The 20,504-nt window shown below is 34.2% G+C and overlaps 1 protein-coding gene across 1 annotated transcript; it reads left to right on the plus strand.

The window, feature by feature from the left end:
- The first annotated feature begins 1,440 nt into the window (after nt 1–1,440).
- Nucleotides 1,441–14,786, plus strand: LOC123660671 (actin-related protein 5). Its single transcript, XM_045595723.1, has 12 exons — nt 1,441–1,549; nt 1,632–1,797; nt 2,340–2,506; nt 2,904–3,095; nt 3,431–3,661; nt 4,277–4,398; nt 6,860–6,940; nt 7,530–7,691; nt 9,761–9,924; nt 12,794–12,931; nt 14,128–14,282; nt 14,410–14,786. The coding sequence occupies exons 1-12, from the start codon at nt 1,441–1,443 to the stop codon at nt 14,712–14,714; spliced, it is 1,992 nt and encodes a 663-aa protein (XP_045451679.1). The 3' UTR covers nt 14,715–14,786.
- The last annotated feature ends 5,718 nt before the right edge of the window (nt 14,787–20,504 follow it).

Below are 20,504 nucleotides of genomic sequence, written 5' to 3' on the forward strand. Positions count from 1 at the left end.
AACATTGAGGTGAGAAATGTTACAAGTATAATTGAGTACAACACGAAAGTACTCGACTTTCAAAACAAAAAGGTCGTCGCTTCAAATAATCGTACAAATTTCAGTCAACCAAAAAAAGGTAATAGTACTTATTTAAAACTTTCGATACGAAACCTGCCAAAAAGTACTCATTGAGTAAAAGTAATAAATGCAAAGTATCGAGTACAAATGTATCGGTATCGAATAATATCGGTAATATACTCGATAGTCGATACCATAAAGTATCGATACTTTTTCGTGTCCCTACACCCTACAGGAACACAATATAACAAACACCGTTTATTTACTTGACTTTAACGGTCCCCCCGGTTGATGATATAAAGGAAGCAGTGAAAGGGTTCAAGGCTCTGCCGCAGGGCTGCCAGATGTACGATTTAAATCGTACTCATACGATTTTTTTGCATTTTTACTCATGTACGATCGCTAGACCAAGATCGTACACAAAATGTACGATTTTTATATTCCTATTACCTGGAAGCATTTCATAATTAAAAAAACGTCATCCACCGGTAAGCATGAATTTAGGAGAACTACCCCAACTATCTAACGCGTGCCTAGATCTTTTACTTGAATGAAGTCTCTTTGAATAATCATATAAGAGCTGTATTTGTTTGCTTTCTAACAAAACTAATATATATATAATATAGATATTTTCTCTTTCGGTATTAATTGCGACTTGAAATAAAAAACAATTTGAAAATTATAAAATCTCAATTTGCTTTAAATTTGTTATGTTTCCTCACTACAGTGCAGATTGTGAACGAGCATTCAGCGAAGTTTATTTAATCAAAACAAAACTTAGAAACAGTTTATCCAATGATACACGTAAGTGCAAGTTATTAGCTAAGCAATCAATTAAGAAGAAACGAAAATTTTACGAAGTTTAACCCAACAAATTCTTTTATTAAAAAATATGACCACAGAAAATTTTGTATGAGTGTAACAAATAGTTTTATTACATTTATTTTCTAAAACTAAACGAATTTTGATAATTTATAATAAAAAATTAGTATACTACTCTATTTCTAGACTTCTAGTTCTAACTTGTCTTATAGGGCTGTACGATCTTTTTATTTGAAAATTTCCTTGGCATACGATTTTTTTTTAGTTGACGTACGATCACACTTTTTGTGCACCTGGCAGCCCTGCTCTGCCGACTGAAATCAATCATCAGTTCAATAATTCTGTTTTGTAAATAAAGTTTTGTTTGGTATTTGACAAAGAGTAAAGGTATTTGATTTCAAGCTACATATATACTAATCTGTGTTTGATTTCAGATCGCCATACCTACATTGATATTTAAGTCGCTCAACAAATCGCTCAAGCTCAAATAGGTGAAAGTAGGCAATCTGACAAGTTTAGTTTAGTTGTTTTAGGAAACATATTACAAAATCGAATAAAATGGAAGACGAAGTTTTAGTGTTAAAGGATTTAAAAACCGTACAAGACATTGTACATGAATACGGACCTACTTTAAAATATGGTCATATTCCATTAGTTATTGACAATGGTAACTAAAATGCATGTTTTCATATTAGTTGTATTTCAAGCGCTAATGTTTATAAGTATTAAATGAATATTATCCCATTTAGGTTCATATCAATGCAGAGTAGGCTGGTCAGTTCATGATGAGCCATCTTTAATATTTAAAAATTTGATTGCCAGACCACGTAAAGATCGATGTAAAAAAGATGCTGAACCTCCTGTTACTCCACCCATTCAAATAGGAAATGACATTATAAACATTGAAGCTGTAAGGTAGGCTGCATATTATATTATTTAAAACCTTGTGTTTTGATTTTAAATCGTGGAAAAATTAGCCTATTTACTATCATGTATTGTATGGTCAATTTAGAATTTTAGTTAATATTATTAATATTGCACATATGTTCTTAATATACCCTGACTCAACTCTCATTTATAAATATTATTATGCTTACTTAAATATTATTATAGACCTCCATGGGTGCACCCACAGTGGGGTAAGGTGTGAGGCATTTATTACACCCTGACTCGAAGCTAACAATTGATACTTTAGTTTTAATATAGAAATTTAGGTAGATTTAGCTAAAGACTCTGTAATCTAGTATTCAAGTAGTAGTGTAGATTGTGAAAGTAAATAAAAAGGTACGTATGATGAATGATAATGATGACCCCACGTTAACAAAATTCTGTACCAATGTACACCTCTGTGTAATACGATACCAGCTATTAACATACTATTTATTGTATATATGATAAAAAAATAAGTTCTTTGGTAGTTTTATTGTTTCTAACAAACAGGGATCTTTTCTTTCTAGGTTTCAATTAAAAACACAGTTTGATAAGAATGTTGTTACACATTTCGAAGTTCAGGAACAGGTTTGTGATTATATATTCTCTCACCTGGGCATTGATTCAGACGGCTGTGTTCCACATCCAGTGGTGATAAGTGAAGCTTTTGTCACCCCTAATTATAGTAGACAATGTAAGTAATATATTACTTATAATAATATGTGCATAATATTATTTTATTTGTTACAAGACTCTTAGTTGAGTCTTACAAAAAATAGCTCAATGCTTTTTTATAACAAATAAAGAAAATCATTGTTTATTATAACCTTTATATATCTTTGAATAGCACTAAAATAGTATTACTCTGATAGAGACATGCAAAATACTGTAAATGTTTCTATAATGGTTTTCTTATATTTGTATTATTTAGTGATTAAGCTCTGATCCTTTTTCTACATCGGGAAAGAGGCCTATGCCCAGCAGTCGGACATTACAGGCTGAAGCGTAATATTTACAGTTAGCTAGGTATCAGGCTTGCTTGTTATATCTAATTATATTATTTTTGATATGTAAGCGTTTTAAACTTTCAGTAATGTCGGAGCTTCTCTTTGAGGGATATGGTATACCTGCAGTGAGCTATGGAGTTGATTCTTTGTTTAGTTTCTATAGAAATGATATTGGGGATACAGCACTAATTGTTAACTGTGGCTACCACACAATTCATATTATACCTGTTATAAAAGGGAAAGTATTTGAAGAACACGCAAGGAGAATTAACTTAGGTAATTTTTTTTCCCATGTTACATGATTTTTTTACCACTATATGCTATACTGTAAACAAGTGTATAGTCCATTTGATGGTAGGCAGATACCATAGCGTATTGACACATCCCACAACAGGAACATAGCAAGCACATTGCTGACCTTACCCCCGACCAACCCTAAAAACTATTGCTACCTTAATCATCACAGGACATAGTACACCACTGAAGTAATAATATTAAGGTGTAATCTTCTGTAAGGTTTTGGTATTTTCGCAGCCAGTCTACTCTAAAATTTAACAAAATTTATCTTTTTATATCTATGCAAAAGTTAAAATAAATTATTTTTCATTCAGGTGGCAGTGAAATTGTATGTTACATGCACAAATTACTTCAATTAAAATATCCCGTGCATGTTAATGCAATAACTATGTCTCGTATTGAAGAAATTTTACACGAACACAGTTCCATAGCGCTGGACTATCAAGAGGAAATAAGGAAATGGGCTAATCCTGAGTATTATGAAAATAATGTTATTAGAGTACAACTGCCATTTGTTCAATCATCTACCTCTTCTGGCCTCACTGGTATGTGAAAATACTTAATATTAATAGAGGATTAGGTATTGGATATTTCATCACTTCAGCCTACCGCACTCCACTGCTAGACATAGCTACCCCTAAATTCGCGCCAGACATTATAGCGCGAACTCGTGTGTTTTGCTCATAGTCGCTGGGCAGGCAGGTTAGTGACCGCATGGCTGGCTTTGTCGCACCGACGACGCTGCTGCCCGTCTTCGGACTGTGTATTTGAAAGCCAGGATTTCGATGGTTATCCCGCCATCGGTCGGCCTTATAAGTTCCAAGGTGGTAGTGGAACTGTGTTGTCCCTTAGTCGCCTCTTAACACACCCACGGCAGAGAGGGGGTGGCTAAATTCTTTACTGCCTTAATCACATAGCACACCGTTGTTTATTTACTAACACATTATTTGAATTTTAAGAGAACTTTTTAAATGTTTTTTTTTGTCAATCTTCATTGACATTTTAGAAAAAATTTGGATATATATTCATTTGACTTCTAATATGTAACGTTAATCTATCTCTATAAATCTATAAATATACTGTCCAAAAAATATGATAAGTAGCTTTTATAAATTTCTTTTCAAATTTTTTTTTAATTTATAATTTGTTTTATTTATTAGCTGAACAACAAAAAGAAAGAAAGAAGGAGATGGCTAGAAGACTTTTAGAAATTAATGCGAGGAAAAGGGAAGAGAGACTTGCAGAAGATGAAGAACAATTAAATCAACTACTTGCTCTTCAGGTTAACTTAAAAATAACATTTATTTACAACTATTAAGAGGAAAGGATACCGGCTCTTTGTCCATACGAACGTAGTCGACTGTTTTCTCCCTGGATAATGACACTAGATCAAATATTTTTGTAACATAAAACGTTTTGCTGCCATGACCATGACCATATCTTATTTTTTGTCTTGGTTTTTTTTCATATATTATATTCTTATTATCATGGGAAGTAGGAGACTTCAAAGACTAGAAATATTGCCTAATTTTTTGTACATTTTCAGACATTCATTAAATAAAAATATATGCATGTTTTCAAAAAAATGAAAACATACGGGCATAGCTGAAGGCTTTTTTTAGCTACGTAAAAAAAAATTAAAAAAAATTGCATGTTTTAAGGAGAAAAAAGTCGACTACGAAATACTGTTTTGGCCATTAACCTAAAATAGTATGAGCTGCAGTTGTCCTCTTCTTGCTGTTGGGGGATAGGTCTTGGAAAGGGTAAAAGCAATATGTATATACGCCAGCGAAGTGATGCCTCATAGTTGATAATTATATCTATACACTAGTGATGAAATTTTTTGTCGATATTTTCTAAAATTCGTATTAACAAAATGAAATAATCTCTCTTTTCATAACTACAATAAAACGGTATTTGGATGCGGTTTTCATTATAACATTGTGCCAACCTGGGCAAACGAAGGGTTTAGCTTACAAATAAATATGATAATTATGATAAATAATTATGTTGTTTGTTTTTGGTATCAAATTAAAGTGCTCAATACAAGGATTCCAAAAAAGTATATCATGATTATTATTACCATAATACTAATAAAAAATACAATAAGAAACGTTAAAAAATTAGGACTGCTCTTTCCCATGCCTATACCAAGCAAGCTACGAGCTGCGCTTCTTCCTCGCCTTCTAGGCGAAAATCAACTTCGGGGCTTACTCTTTCCTATATTTTTTTTTATCAAATTCGGAATACTCTGTAAAAAGTTATGCATGGTCAAACATAAATTACAATTATTAAAAAGCTGTCAGGAAGCACTTACTGGATATTCAACTCATTCTCATTTCTGAATAAAATTATATATATATCTTAATAGCGATAAGGCCTCCCTTTGTACCTTATGATACTTTGTTAAAATCAATCTGATATGTATTATTTCTGTTTTAGTGTACAATAAAGTGTATTGTTATGTCATGATATGTTCGTCAACTATTCTTTTAAAAAATTGAATCTATTACGTAATTTGCCTAACTAAAAAGACATAAAATAATAGTTAAAAAACCTCCTACATGATATTTGTAAGTACATAATGGTTGATATTGTTGTGATTTATTTAGCTGGCTTTGTGTAATTATTGAATTTTTATCTTGTTCCAGCCTTTTCAGTTGACTTTCTATTAGTTGTTCTTCACATAGGCTGGTTTTTTTTTTTATTATTATTTTTAAACATTGTTATATCGTCGCAATTAGGTATGTGTTAATTAATATAACCTATACCTACGTATTAATAACCGCGACAAACATGAGATATTACAAATGATATACTAAGACAAATGTTTTATACTATGTATGTATTACTACACTACATGTATATACTATACTTATACTTATACTAACTACATGTATACACTATGTATGTATCTCAACACCCATTCTTACACACACCTCAACGGTGTAATTACATACCTAATTCATAAAGTACCTATGTATTTCAATAATTACCCTCCACAATATAGTTATGTAACAAGTCACAAAGAGTATCCAAGTCAAAATAATAAGTAGTTTACGAAATCCAATAAAAGTAAACCGAGTCATAGGAGTCCGAAGCAGAACAAATTCAGCAAAACAAGCCAAATTTAGAAAAATAGCACTATGCGCTATATGTAGTCAATCACAAACGAAAGATGCGAATACTAAAAAAAATAGTCAACAATAGCTGAATAGCTGGCGCACGCACACTAATACAAAGACAGTCACACACATAGACAAAACAGAGCGGGGACGGCGCGGGGCGCGGCGGCGGCATACAGCGAGACCGGACCATTTTATTAAAATACCTATTTTTTAAAGTCTCTTAGGTACTTTTTCCTCTTAAAATTAAATTCTTAGGCTATTTCAAATATCTATTAAATCATTATTTTGATTATTGAATTATGTACATATATAAAAAGGGATGACATATCCTCTTTAAAATAATAAATAATAATAGAGCTTTATTGTAATATAAATTTTAACAATTTATATTAACTCACAATTTACTTATGTAAAGGGTTGAATACATAAAAATGTACAATATACAATAAACAAATTATATTTGATAGAAATAAATTGAGGTTGATAAGAATATTTAAACATTAATATAACTTTGGGCAAATTATTTACATTATTTTGAAGTGATATTTTAAAATGTGTTTGGTAAATTAATTGTTTACATATAATTTTAATTTGAATTACTTCTTTCAAATACAGGAACTTATAGAAGATGGTGATACTGAAGAATTTAATGAAGCCATAAAAGGTTTTGACATCAAGAACTATGGTGATCTTCAGGTAATTATCCAATACTTTACTTTATTCAAACTGGATGGGAACAAATTAATTTCATGTTTCTGCTTAATCTCTTGTTATCCAAGATAATGAAGTGCCTTTATCTTGTAGATAAAATTACATCTAATATAAAAAAGCCATCTAATATAAAAGTTATTTTTTATAAACTATGATGTTGCAACTTACTGATGAAAATGGAATGGGGAATAATGCACAAAACAAATGACTTATGTGTTGATATGACAATGAGACATCATCATCATGTCAGTCATGTGTAGTTAGTATTTTTTTTTTATAGATTTTACGAATCTATTTTCGCAAATAAGTAACTTGATCATGCCATATTTAACCGCACACTGCATAAATTTGTATTGGCCATAAAGATGTTTGCCATAGTCTGGTTGTCTATGTTTGTATATTGTGTTTCCGGACCCGACAAGAGTAAATCCTTGTAGGGACCGTTTAGTGCAGTGTAAAAAAAGTCGGAAAGTTACCGATAATAATTGGTTAAGAAACATAAGTTCTGATAATACATGCGTAATTAATGTTTTTTATTAGATTTTAACAATTAATTCTACTTTTTCTATTACAGAGGCAGATAGGTAACCTGAACATGCGTATAGAAAAGAATAAACAACGCATCGCGGCGGCTGCCAACGCGGAGGAAACTATAGAGACGCGACCAATGGGGAGATTTCAACCGCCTTCTGACCCCGAAGCCTTCCAAGTCTGGCTCGATGACACGCGGGCTAAGGTAAATACTATACTAACAAATAAATACATCATAATGATGTATTTATACTATATGTATATCATGGAATAATCAGTGTTGACTGGCATGGCTATTACTTTTTCAGCATTTTCAAAGTTTATTGTTTAGAAAAGATGTGTATGTATTTCTTTTTTATATTAGCTCTTATTTTAAAAATAAGTAAATGAACTTCAGCCTGTAATATCCCAATACTGGGCATAGGCCTCTTTCCCAATGTAGGAGAAGGATCAGAGCTTAATCCACCACGCTGCTCCAATGCGGGTTGGCGGATATATTCCCTACTATGAGTAACGATCGCTATCAGGTGTACATGATAACAACCGGGACCGACGGCTTAACGTGCTCTCCGAGGCACGGTGGGGAGACCCACAAGGACTGCACAAACACCCAGACCATGGCAAACACCTGTATGGCTAATACAAATGTTTGTTATGTGCGGGGATCGAACCCGCAACCGCCAGCGCTAGAGGTACACTCCATGGCTGTAACCTTTGCGCCAACGCGGCGGTAATAAGTAAATAGATACTTGTAAACTTTATAGACTTGATATATATTATCCGCTAATCCGCAGTGGAGAGGTGTTGTGAATGAAACTTCGATCCTTCTCTTACATGGAGAAAGAGGCCCAGTAGTGGGACGTTACAGGTTGAATCGTGATCGAATTTTATAGGCCCAGGGCTCTGAATCTTAAAATATGCCCCTGATTATTGGGGCTGTTGAGTATGAAGCGTTTATTTATGATATACGAGGGGAGGTCAAAAAGTTCGCGGAATGGCGAGGTTGGCGAGGGTGAGTTTACTCATCCAGGTAGGCGCTAATTGAGTAACTCATTGTTAGTGTATATACCAAGTTTCAGCCTAACCGGGTCATTAGCTTTTGAGTTATCAATGAGTAAACAAGTCAATCGGGAAGAAACTAGCCACTAAGGAGAAAATTTAATATCACGCCGTCATTAAGTTATCACCAAACAAGGAAAGACGCTTCAAACCATTTTTCAAGAGATGTCAGCTCTTTATGGGGACTCCGCTCCTAGGAAATCATGATTTAAAAATGGCACGCCCTTTTTAAACAAGAGAGGGACTCATTTGAAGACGAGCCCCAACCTGGACGGCCGATTGATGCTTCCAGGCCAGAAATAATCGAAAAAAAGCCGGCCCGGCTAAAGAAAAAACAGCTTGCAGCATTCCTTGGAGTATCAGAAACAACTATTTTAAACATCCTACATCAACACCTTGGCATGACTAAAGTCTGTGCAAGATAGGTTCCGAAAAAGCTTTCTGCGCATCAAAAAAGCGACCGCGTCTAAAGTTGTCGCGAGTTTTTGGACCGCTGTGGAGAGTAAAGGGAGGAAATTATGGCCCAAATTGTAGCGGCGATGAAACTTGGGTTCACCATTATGAACTTGAGTCCAAGCAAGAGTAGATGCAGTGGTATAAAAAAGGCACACTCCTTCCTAAGAAGTATAAGGTGTCTCAATCGACCGGAAAGATCATGGCGACAATCTTTTAGGATACAGAAGGTATTATTTTGATTGACTATAAGGAACTCGGTATTTCCATAACGGGAGAATGCTACGCTTCTTTACTAGATCAATTAAAAGAAGCTATTAAAGAAAAAAGGCGAGGAAAGCGTACAAAAGGCGTGCTCCTTTTGCACGACAATGCGCCCGTACACACAAGCCAGGTTACGACGGCTGCCATTCACCCGTATGGTTTTGAACAAACGCCACCCACAGCCGAGACCTGGCCCAAAGCGACTATTATTTGTTTCCAAAAAGAAGAAAGAGCTGCGTGATAAAAAAATTGGCGACGATGATGAAGTAAAGTCGGCAATTTCGGCCTATTTTGACGCCCAAGACAAATCATTTTATTTTTCGGCGGTATTTATTAAGTCATTTGACAGATCTAATAAACGTATCAGGGTTAAGGGAAAATACATTGAAAAGGAAAAATAGTTTAATGTTTCGTTTCATTATCCCTCCCTGTCATTCCGCGAACTTTTTGACCTCCCTCGTATATCAGCCAACGATCAGCGTACCCGTCGGCCCCCAGTACCGCGAGGTGGCGGTGCGGCGCGAGGCGCGGCGCGCGCGGCGCGCGGCCATGGTGAAGCGGCGCACGGCGGCCGCCGCCGAGCGCATGCGCGCCATCTCGCGCCTCGCCGCCGCCGGCGACGACTTCGGCTACCGCGACTCCGACTGGGACGTCTACAAGAGGTGACCGGCGCGTGCGCACGAGGCTCGGCCGCACTGGGCGGGGCTCGGAGGGCATCCGTATGTTACGTCACACGTTAGGCGGGGTAGGAAAACTAAAGCTTAAAATGTTTTTTGTTCACCAATTTGCACTCGTACTACTTTATGGATTTTCATCCCTATATTTGACTGATGTCGATTTTATTGAAAAGTAATTTAAATGGAAATGAAAATAATCTCGAATTTAATTTTTTAATTTCGTAATTTCTAGCTGTAAAATTGTAAAATATGTGACGTCACACTAGGTCTCATGTATATGACCAACTGTGGCAAGACTAGGTACGTAGTCAAAATTTCGTAAAATTCGTGTGACGTAATTTATGGATGGCTCGTTAGCAACCCAAACGCGATATAAGCTCGCGAGGCGAGGGCTATGGATAGCGGGCACTGACAACAGTGCACCGCTGCAACTATCCACTAATATCCTCGATGCCCGCCGTTAATTTTACCAATGCGCTCTTACTGTCTATCGGGTAGTAGTGTGCCTTCATTGTTAATATACAGTCCACGCATTTTTTTCCAGACCCAGGTAACCAATTTCTCTAGGCTGAGTAGGCTGGAGCGGAAAATTTTAGGGGTGGCAAATTTTGCCAAAATTTTATTTTTCAAACATTATCATATTTATAAATAATAATAATAAATAAATATCTACACAATACACAACGGTCGTCTGTTCCTAAAGTAAGCCTCCTAAAGTAAGGAGCGTCTTATCGAAATATTTACAATTACATTGTATGTGCGTGTTCTTTAATTTTGATTTAAAAATATTCATGCTATCCGAATCTCGAAGATGATTTGGTAAATTATTATATAGCTGCACTCCTCAAACAATATTGTTTTCTCTACCATACTTTGTACGTACCCTAGTTAGCATTAATTTATCCTTGTTTCTTAAATTATGTTTAGTTATTTTTTATCAATTTTGATGTTGGGAGTGTACTGAATTGCTGATAATGTTCTTGATCAGTATGCAGGTGTAATAGGTGTATAACTGTGTGATATTTAACAATTTTGTTTCCTGATACAATGTATTGGTTGAAGTGAAATAGGGATAGCGAAATAGTACTTTGATAAATTTATTTTGAATGTAACGGCATTAAATTTGTCCTAGCGGCACATCACACTTCTTCTAAATATTCAATGTTAGATTTAACTAAGGTTTTATAAATTGTCATTCGTACTTTATTTAGAATGCAGTTTGATACCTTTTTCAATGCAACCTGTATAGGCAGTAGTTTGGTTCTAACATGTTCTATGTGTCCCTACCAAGTCAACTTATCATCTATCCATAAGCCCAGATATTTTTCTTTTGCTTAGCATTGTATGATCTTAGTGTTAATTGTAAGGTATGTGAAATTAGGTATATGTTTATTTTTTGCGCAAAAAATCATATAGGAAGTTTTATTTATATTTATTGTAAGCAAATTGTACTGTAACCACTCACTCAGTCTGTCAAGATCATTTTAAGCTTTGCTTATTATTAAGTTTTGAAAAGACCTGGCGTGATATAAAAGACATGTGTCATCCGCGTATAGAGTTAGTTTTCCAATTAGATTAATGTTAATAATATTGTTAACGTAAATTAAGAACAGTACCCGGTTGACCGAGCTAAGCTCGGTATTTTTAGTAAATCGTGTTTTTTGGAAATCATAAAGTATAAATATGAATTACATATTGATAAAATATGAATAATATTTTTCGATTTTACCGACATAATAATAAAAAATAAGAACAGTCTATTTAAATAAAAAATAGCGAGTGCAATTAGAAAAAGAAAAAGAAAAAATAATTGATCAGGGACATGTGGATTTGAACCATGATCTTCTCGGTTGATACCGAGCGGCCAATTTCCCACCGAGCTATTTCAACTACATTGACTTATGCGAAATTTACCTTCGTATTCTAACGATATTTTTTTCAATTCCTAAAAACAGGGATAAAACGACATTTCCTGAAAATGAATCCTAGCTAGATAGATTTATCTCCCCCGAAACCCCCTAAATACTAAATTTTATGAAAATCGTTGGAGCCGTTTCCGAGATTCAGATTCTATATATATATATATATATATATATATATATATATATATATATACAAGAATTGCTCGTTTAATAGTATAATTAAGGGACCAACTATGGAGCCTTGTGGAATTCCGCACGTAACACTTTTCATAGAACTGGTAAAGTTATCTATTTTTACAACTTGCGACCTGTTTTGTAAGTATGATTCGAGATTTTGAAAGCCCTGCCCGTGATACCAATATTCCCTAATTTCAACAGTAGTTTACTATGACTTACCGTATCGAAAGCATATATTTCTTTTTTTTGTCGATTCTTCTCTGCAGTTTCTACATTCCGAATACGTGGTAGCTATATGTTAACCACAATTTATATACGAAACACTAATATATGCACAGTTTCTTAAATGTCTATTCAAAAATGCTTTTAAGCCTATTCAAATAAATAAAATGATTTTGTAGTAAAACTAGATATCGACTAATTTGTGTAAGTTGTGCAAGCCCTTTAAGGTCTCTGAGGTTGAGAGAAAAATTCTGAAATGAAAAGTAATTAGTTAAACCAAGGAAAGAAACGTTGTGAGGATGCATTTCCGAAAGAAAAATTTATACTTATGGTAATCAACTTTGATACGGCACAAACATGATAGCACCGTTATCAATGTTTTATACTCATTTATTGATAAATATTGTAAGTCTCAGTGGAAGAGCAGGGTACCCAGTAATACGGGACACCACCCAGTACAGGGGCCTCACGACTTGTTTTTAACTCTTATTTATAGTCAATAAAATATTTTAAATGTAAAATTCCTATTCCAGTATAAGCCGTGAAGCCGACTCGGACTCAGAAGCTGATGGTGAGCGACTCGTAGAGTTAGAGGAGGCGCTACGAGAACACGAGCCCCCACAACCCTCCCACCACCGCCACCAGCTGCACCTCGCCATCGAGCCCTACAGGTACATACGTAGACAAAATTGTTGAAGATAAATACCCCAGGAAATACCCTGCTCAAAATTTGGAACAACCAATTAGCGCTATTTTATTAGGTGTGAACCAATATTTATGAGAAAGTTAGAAATGATAAATGCTTGTTGTTTCTCTTTGAGGGTAAAAACTGGGGTAGGGCACAGCAGGATATATCCTGCTTAAAAATTTTCAGCAGCCAGACGTGGGAAGTGCCTCAATAGCCAAATAATGCTGCTTTAAAGTAGTGTTGTGTTCATGCGGTGAAAAAGAAAGCTAGAACTCCTTTGGAAAGACGGCCGCTTGTGGTGCTCTTGCTATTTCAGGCTTCCATAGGCTACTGTAGAAGCTTACCATCAGGTGGACTGTATTTTCGTTTAACTGAATTATAATCTTTAAGACTCATAACACCAAGACCTACAGGTCGGAGATACGACGTACAAGGGAGTTGCTAGCTTCAGATGTCTAGGTTGCACGATAACTGACTCATATTCCAGAGAGGAAGAAATTAAAATCCGCATCCAAAATACCCTCAAGTGCGGTGCAGCCTTGCATAAAGTGCTCGTGTCCAGGCTTTTAAGTAAAAACACTAAACTGCGGATATACAAAACAGTTATAAGACCAATACTGATGTATGGCTATGAAGCCTGGACCCTAACCCAGAATGAAGAACGTAACCTTTTAGTCACTGAACGAAAGTTTCTTAGGAAGATCTTTGGTCCTACCAAACGAGAGGATGGAAGCTGGAGATTCCGAAAGAACGCCGAATTAGAAAAACTTATGGCCGAGCCAAATGTACTTGGAGAAATTAAAGCACAACGCCTCCGTTGGCTTGGTAATGTAGAACGAATGGGTGAGGAACGAGGACTGAGGAAGGCTTACTTGGGCCGACCATAGGGCCGTCGCCCGGTCGGACGACCTAAGTATCGCTTGCACGATAGAGTTAAGGTGGACCTGTGCGCGTTACAAGCCAATAATAAGAATAATTGGCAAGAGACCGCTCAGGGGTTTGGGTTTCAGCACCAAAAGAGTAGTAGTAGTAGACTCATAATAAATATTAAATTATTAAAATAAACAGAAATCTCCCTCACTCTCCTAATCTTTCAACTCTTAGATCTGTATTAATTATTACAAATAATTAAGTATATCTTACATATACGTATACCAGGAATGTATTGTTCTATTGCAGGGCTCCAGAGTTGATGTTTCAACCTTCGATGATGGGCAATCTGGAAGCCGGTTTGGCGGAAACCATGGAATACGTCTTTAAACACTTCAGTGAAGAGGAACAGTTATTGCTGGCAAATAATGTTTTCATTACTGGTGGTTGTTCTCAATTTCCAGGTTAAAATATTTCTTACCCTCTTTAATATTATTTATAATATTAATATTAAAAAAGAACTACTAACTTAAGTTGTGTTTTTTTTATTGAACAACTTTATGAATTAATTTTAATGACTTGTAATTTCAGGTCTAAAAGAAAGATTGGAGAGGGAACTTCTGGAAATGCGACCATTTCAATCGTCACATAAAGTAGTCATGTCGAAAAATCCTAGTCTCGATGCCTGGTATGGAGCAAGAGATTTCGCCGGTAGCAATCAATTTGAGAACTGGTGTATATCTAAAGAAGAGTATTACGAAATGGGTGGAGAGTACTTAAAAGAACATCATGCAAGTAATAAATACTACAAGAGTCCTGCGCCTATCGTCGATAATACTCTAGCGCCAGCTGGCGACGCTAATGTGGTCAAGGAAGAAATTGTAGTAGACTGTTGACCTCAGTTATTATATAAGTATTTGAAAGTACACACTAAAATAATTTAAATAAATAAATGTGCTACTTGTTTATTTTTTTACACTTATTTAACCTTTCCAAATTGACGCTCATTTTCATGTAAGATTTATTTATTAAACATCTGGGTAAAAATAACAATATAAATATTAATTATACTTGCCACCCAGTAATTATACCAGGAAAATAATAGACAACCCCACGTTTTCAACACGCTTCATACTTTAGTATAATTATTCAATTTATTGTTTAAACTCGTAGGAGAAACAAAATCAATTTTGCATTAAATATTTTTTTAAACAGGATTTTTAGTTTAAAACCTTAAAACAAATCAACAAATGTAAAATTCATTAGAAATTACGTATATAACACAATACCTATAGAAAAACGAAATATTGTTTACGGACTCATCCAATTACAGAGCTAACACTATACTAATGTGAAGTGCACGACTTATATGAATAATATTGTTTGGGAGTCTTCAATAGAAATACAATACCTATGTACCTATTATATTTGTGTACATTACTTATAAATCTTCTTCTTTTTCAGGGTTAATGGCTTTCAATAGTGTCAAATTAGCACAGATGATTTCGCCAATGTCACGTAGAATGGAGAATACTTATAAATCTTAAACACACCATCATAGCAAATCGGACGTTTTTACATCACTTCAACCTATCGTAGTCCACTGCTGGACATAGTACTCCAAAGGTTCGCGCCAAAAATAGCGGTAACTCATGAGTATTGCCCATAGTCACCACGTTGGGTAGGCGGGTTTGTGACCGCACGGCTTATCACCAAAATATTTCTAGAAGAATTAGGATTAGGAGGATTCTGGAAGCGCTCAAGTTTATTTAACTGCTTCTCTTTAAGATCAAGATAGCAAGTGTCAGCATAGTCAAGAATTAGGAATTAGGTAGGAGTGACAGGGCTAACGTAATGTTGGTAGGCAAAGGGATAAAATATTGCAATCGCTTAGTTGAGCTACCCAAGAAAGATGTCTATCGAAGATAACTCCGAGATTTTCGCCGCTGTAACTGATTACTGCGTTGTTACAAATGACTGGCCGATAATTATTGGTTCAGAGCCAATTTACCGATGGCCGATAAAGTTCATCTCACGCGTAAATTACAAGTGTATTAGAATTATTAACAGAAAGTGAAAAGACGGAGTCCCTCACCTCAAGTACTAAACCACTACTTTTGTTTCGAGACTGCGAATAAATAACAGTGGAGTTTGATGATTAAATAAAATAAAAAAACTTTTATGTCTTGGTTATGTGATAAATTTTTAAAACATGAAGTTAACGTTTAGATTGATTATTTGCTTTATCAAATGTATGGTATAATTAACAGTCATGTTTTTTAAGTTCAGAGTTTCAAACTAAATGTCTATTCCCGTGGGTATCGTAAGAGGCGACTAAGGGATAACACAGTTCCACTACCACCTTAGAACTTAAAAAGACAACCGATGGCGGGATAACCATACAACTGCTGGCTTTGAAATACACAGGCCTAAGGCGGGCAGCATCGCCTTTGTTACGATAAAGTCAGCCCTGCGGTCACCAACCCGCCTGTCCAGTGTGGTGACTATGGGCGATACATAGGAGTTCACGCCATTTTTGGCGCAAACTTGTGGAGACCTATGTCCGGCGGTGGGCTGTAATAGGCTGAAGTGATGAAACAAGGAAGCCTGTCTCGGCAAATAAGTTCGACGTCGGCTATTTCTAATGTTTCAACAACTAATTTGAGACCTTTCAGAATTTAAGTAATTCTGATAAGAATTAAAATAAATTGAATTTACTTCATTAAACTTTGTTATGGGACTAAAATGTACTGCTATAAATACAAATGAAATTTACTCTTTATTACATATTTTATATAAATATAAGACTTGCGACTCTATAGTTAACCGACTTCCAAAAAAGGAGGAGGTTCTCAATTCGACTGTATTTTTTTTTTTTTTTTTTTTTTTTATGTATGTTACATCAGAACTTTTGCCCGTGTGGACCGATTTCGACAAATTTTGTTTTAATCGAAAGGTTTTGTGTGCCAATTGGTCCCATTTAAATTTATTTGAGATCTAACAACTACTTTTCGAGTTATATCTAATAATGCGTTTTTACTTGACGCTTTTTTCGTCGACCTACGTTGTATTATACCGCATAACTTTCTACTGGATGTACCGATTTTGATAATTCTTTTTTTGTTGTAAAGAGGATATCCCTAGTTTGGTACCATGATAACGAAACTAGGATCTGATGATGGGATCCCAGAGAAATCGAGGGAAACTCTCGAAAATCCGCAATAACTTTCTACTGGATGTACCGATTTTGATAATTCTTTTTTTGTTGGAAAGGGGATATCTGTAGTTTGATACCATGATAAGGAAACCAGGATCTGATGATGGGATCCCAGAGAAATCGAGGGAAACTCTTGAAAATCCGCTATAACTTTTTACTGGGTGTACCGATTTTAATAATTTTTAATTTAATCGAAAGCTGATGTTTGTCATGTGGTCACATATAAATTTTATTGATATCTGATAACTACTTTTTGAGTAATCTTTGATAACGCGTAGTTACTTGACTATTTTGTCGTCGATCTACGTTGTATTACTCGTCGATGTAATTGAAGTCGGTTTTTTTTTTCGTTTGCGAGCAAACACAATTATTTTTGTTATAAAAAAGACTAATTTCTGTCTGACCGCTCTAATTGCCAAGACCTAGAAACGGCGCTATGAAACTGAGTTTTAAGCAGAAATTAAAAACATTAATTTTAAAGGCGTAAAGGATATAAGGCGTAAGGAATATATAAATTAAACAAGATAAATAGCCACAAATATCATGGCACGTTTATTTTTCTCGACTACATGGCGATCTCTAAAAGAATCGTGACTTGTTATTTTGCATTCATATAGATTTCTTTTCAATAGAGCTCTTCAAAAAGAGCACTAAAATTTTACAATGTATATTTTCCATAAAATTAAATAAACTCTGTATTTATTTTGATCTCGATATAAATCACTATGAACTTAAAAAAATTAAAAATCGCTTTGTTAGTTCGCTAATTATATTGATTGATGATACTATTATATAATAAAGAGTACATTTAAAAAATCACATTAAAGCATATACATAATGCTGACTACATAATTTCCCTTACAGCCCCTTTACTGAGTTTAAAGTTGTATACTCTCAAAAATTAACGATAAACAATATTTAAGGATAAAAACAGAATAAGTATTCTTTTTAAGATGATGATAACACCCAAATCATTTTAGTGCTAGTGTATCGTGAGTTAGTCCACGTAGAATACAATTTGTAATCACCTAAAACGTATACATCAATAGGAAAATAATATAACAATATAAAATATAGAAAGTTACAACATCTAGTTGTCCGATAGGATAATCGCTTAGTTTTTATCACTATACGGAATTTAAGTGTTACCAGCCGCTTATCAACTAATAATAATATTAAATTTATCACAATTCATTCCGACTAAAACAATGGTTTACGTAAATGAGGCTGTAAAGGTCATATTATATTCACGTGCAATGTAATACACCACAGTTAACAAATCTAACTTATTTAATAAAATATAAACTAGCCTAAAAGTTTTAACAATAAAAGAAAAAAAAACAGTTTGTAGTTAAAAATATTGGTCAATAAAACTCTGTAGAGCTATAACTAAATGACCGCAGATAAAAAATCATGCCATGATTTTTGTTTTTCGACTTTCATTAAAATCGAAATCAAAAGTATGTAAAATACTCCAAAACGTGTCCAAGTTCGGCTTATAGCCTTTTTGTTATTAATAATATATAACTACAAATTGTAAAAAAACAGTGATTTAGAAATAGCTCTCAGTATATAAAAAAAAAGTTAAAATCCTTAGGCTGTACTCTCGCATGATTATGATGTAAGCAACGCAATATGTTGGCAAAGCGGAAGTATGCGTAAATCTAACGATACAATAGAACTAAATATTTATGTAGCTTAGACGTAACGATTACACAAGGCTCACTGCTGTTCGCTCTTCGGCCGGGACTAGTACTCTGCCACAACGCAACTATACATTTATATTCAGGATAAGGATATGTACGCTTTCTTTAACCGAATATGAATTTTTACATATGAACTGGTTGGTCCGACACCACAACCGATCCGATGCTATAACAAACAAAAACTAAATACATATAAGAGTCTAGAAAAGTTTTGCCAATTCACGTGAGTATTCTTGTTTCAAAGTTGTGGAACATTTTAGTGATTCAGTCTTTTCTACGGTTCAAAGAAGAATATAATTAGAAGATGAGAAATAAAACCTAAAACACTGACGGTTACGTAATCAAATACATAGTTTAATATTACCCTCTAAGTAAGTATACATAGTAACTAACATCGGTATGTAAAATAGTTGGGGCAGTGAAGACACACAAATTTTTGAACCACTTAGGACTCGCCTTAAAAACTATTTTGTGGATCTTTTACTTTTTATGCGCCTTAACTGTTTATTATTTTAAACCCTGATCATTTACGAAACATGCACCTCGCCCTAGTCGATACGTAAATACGGGTTGTAAAAGGGAGCTTGTTTCGTAAAGGAAAAGGAACGATTTTATGCGTAACTCTCGACTCGGTGAGACTGCGCAATAATAGATCAATAAGATAATAATTCAAACAAAAAATAAGAAAAACAATTATAAAGGCTGAACAGATAACAAAAGTATATATAATTCATCAAATAAAAATCACTCTCGCCGAGCCTTCGAGGTGCGATAAAAATATTTTTATATACTTTATATATTCCTAGTTTACTATGTTGGTGTTTCTATTCCCATTCACAATATCTATGAATAATACAGTACCAACATTGATAAACACCAATCAAGTGGTATTTGACAGTGTTGCTACAAACTATTGGTAAATAATGTTTTTTTTTTTGTCTCAATGGCATTTAAATTCTGGTAATTGAAGATTTATTCTACATTTTAAACCAAAGTTCTAGTTTCTCTAAATAATACTGTTCTCAATGGCTTGGTAAGAAACTTAATAAAAAAGAATTTATTAAACAAAATATATTTTGATATTATTTATAATTTTTTTCAATCTTCATTTTCTGGGAAACTAAATGCATCCGTCATGTCACTTTATCTTAAAGTACCGTCTACATACATATTTCATTATATATGTAAATGATAAAGTAATTATTGGCCTATTTTTTTCATGTCTCAAATACAGAACTATCAAAATATAAAAAAATATTGAGGACTATCAAACAACATCCATATGTATATATCATTATTATTAATATTTATATCTACAAGGAAATTTTGATTTTAATACCCAAAAGTATACTTTCTGCGCTAAATATTCTATGATTAATTTCTTTTTTTTTTTCATCAGTTCGATATACTCTATGATTGTAGAAGAAAAATGATTCTACAAATCATATAACGTCCTTATCTTAATTTTGAATCGTATTACTCCTCGAATAAATAAACCCTACCAATATTTACAATTTCGACCCTCAGCTCATGGACACACACAATATTGTGGAAATAAAATAATGTATATAACATAAATATATAAAAAGAAAACAAAAACAATATAATTCGAAGTAATAACAGTGTTTCCGAAGTGGGTATACGTAAACACTAGAAGAAAGTGAACTCTACAATATTTTATTTCCAATCTACCCTGACCTGCAAACTTAACTAAACTTACGCTACCGCATCATTTACATAGAAATGGCACCAATCTATCTTTG

Source organism: Melitaea cinxia, chromosome 15 (assembly GCF_905220565.1).
Source record: "Melitaea cinxia chromosome 15, ilMelCinx1.1, whole genome shotgun sequence".
Lineage (NCBI taxonomy): Eukaryota > Metazoa > Arthropoda > Insecta > Lepidoptera > Nymphalidae > Melitaea > Melitaea cinxia.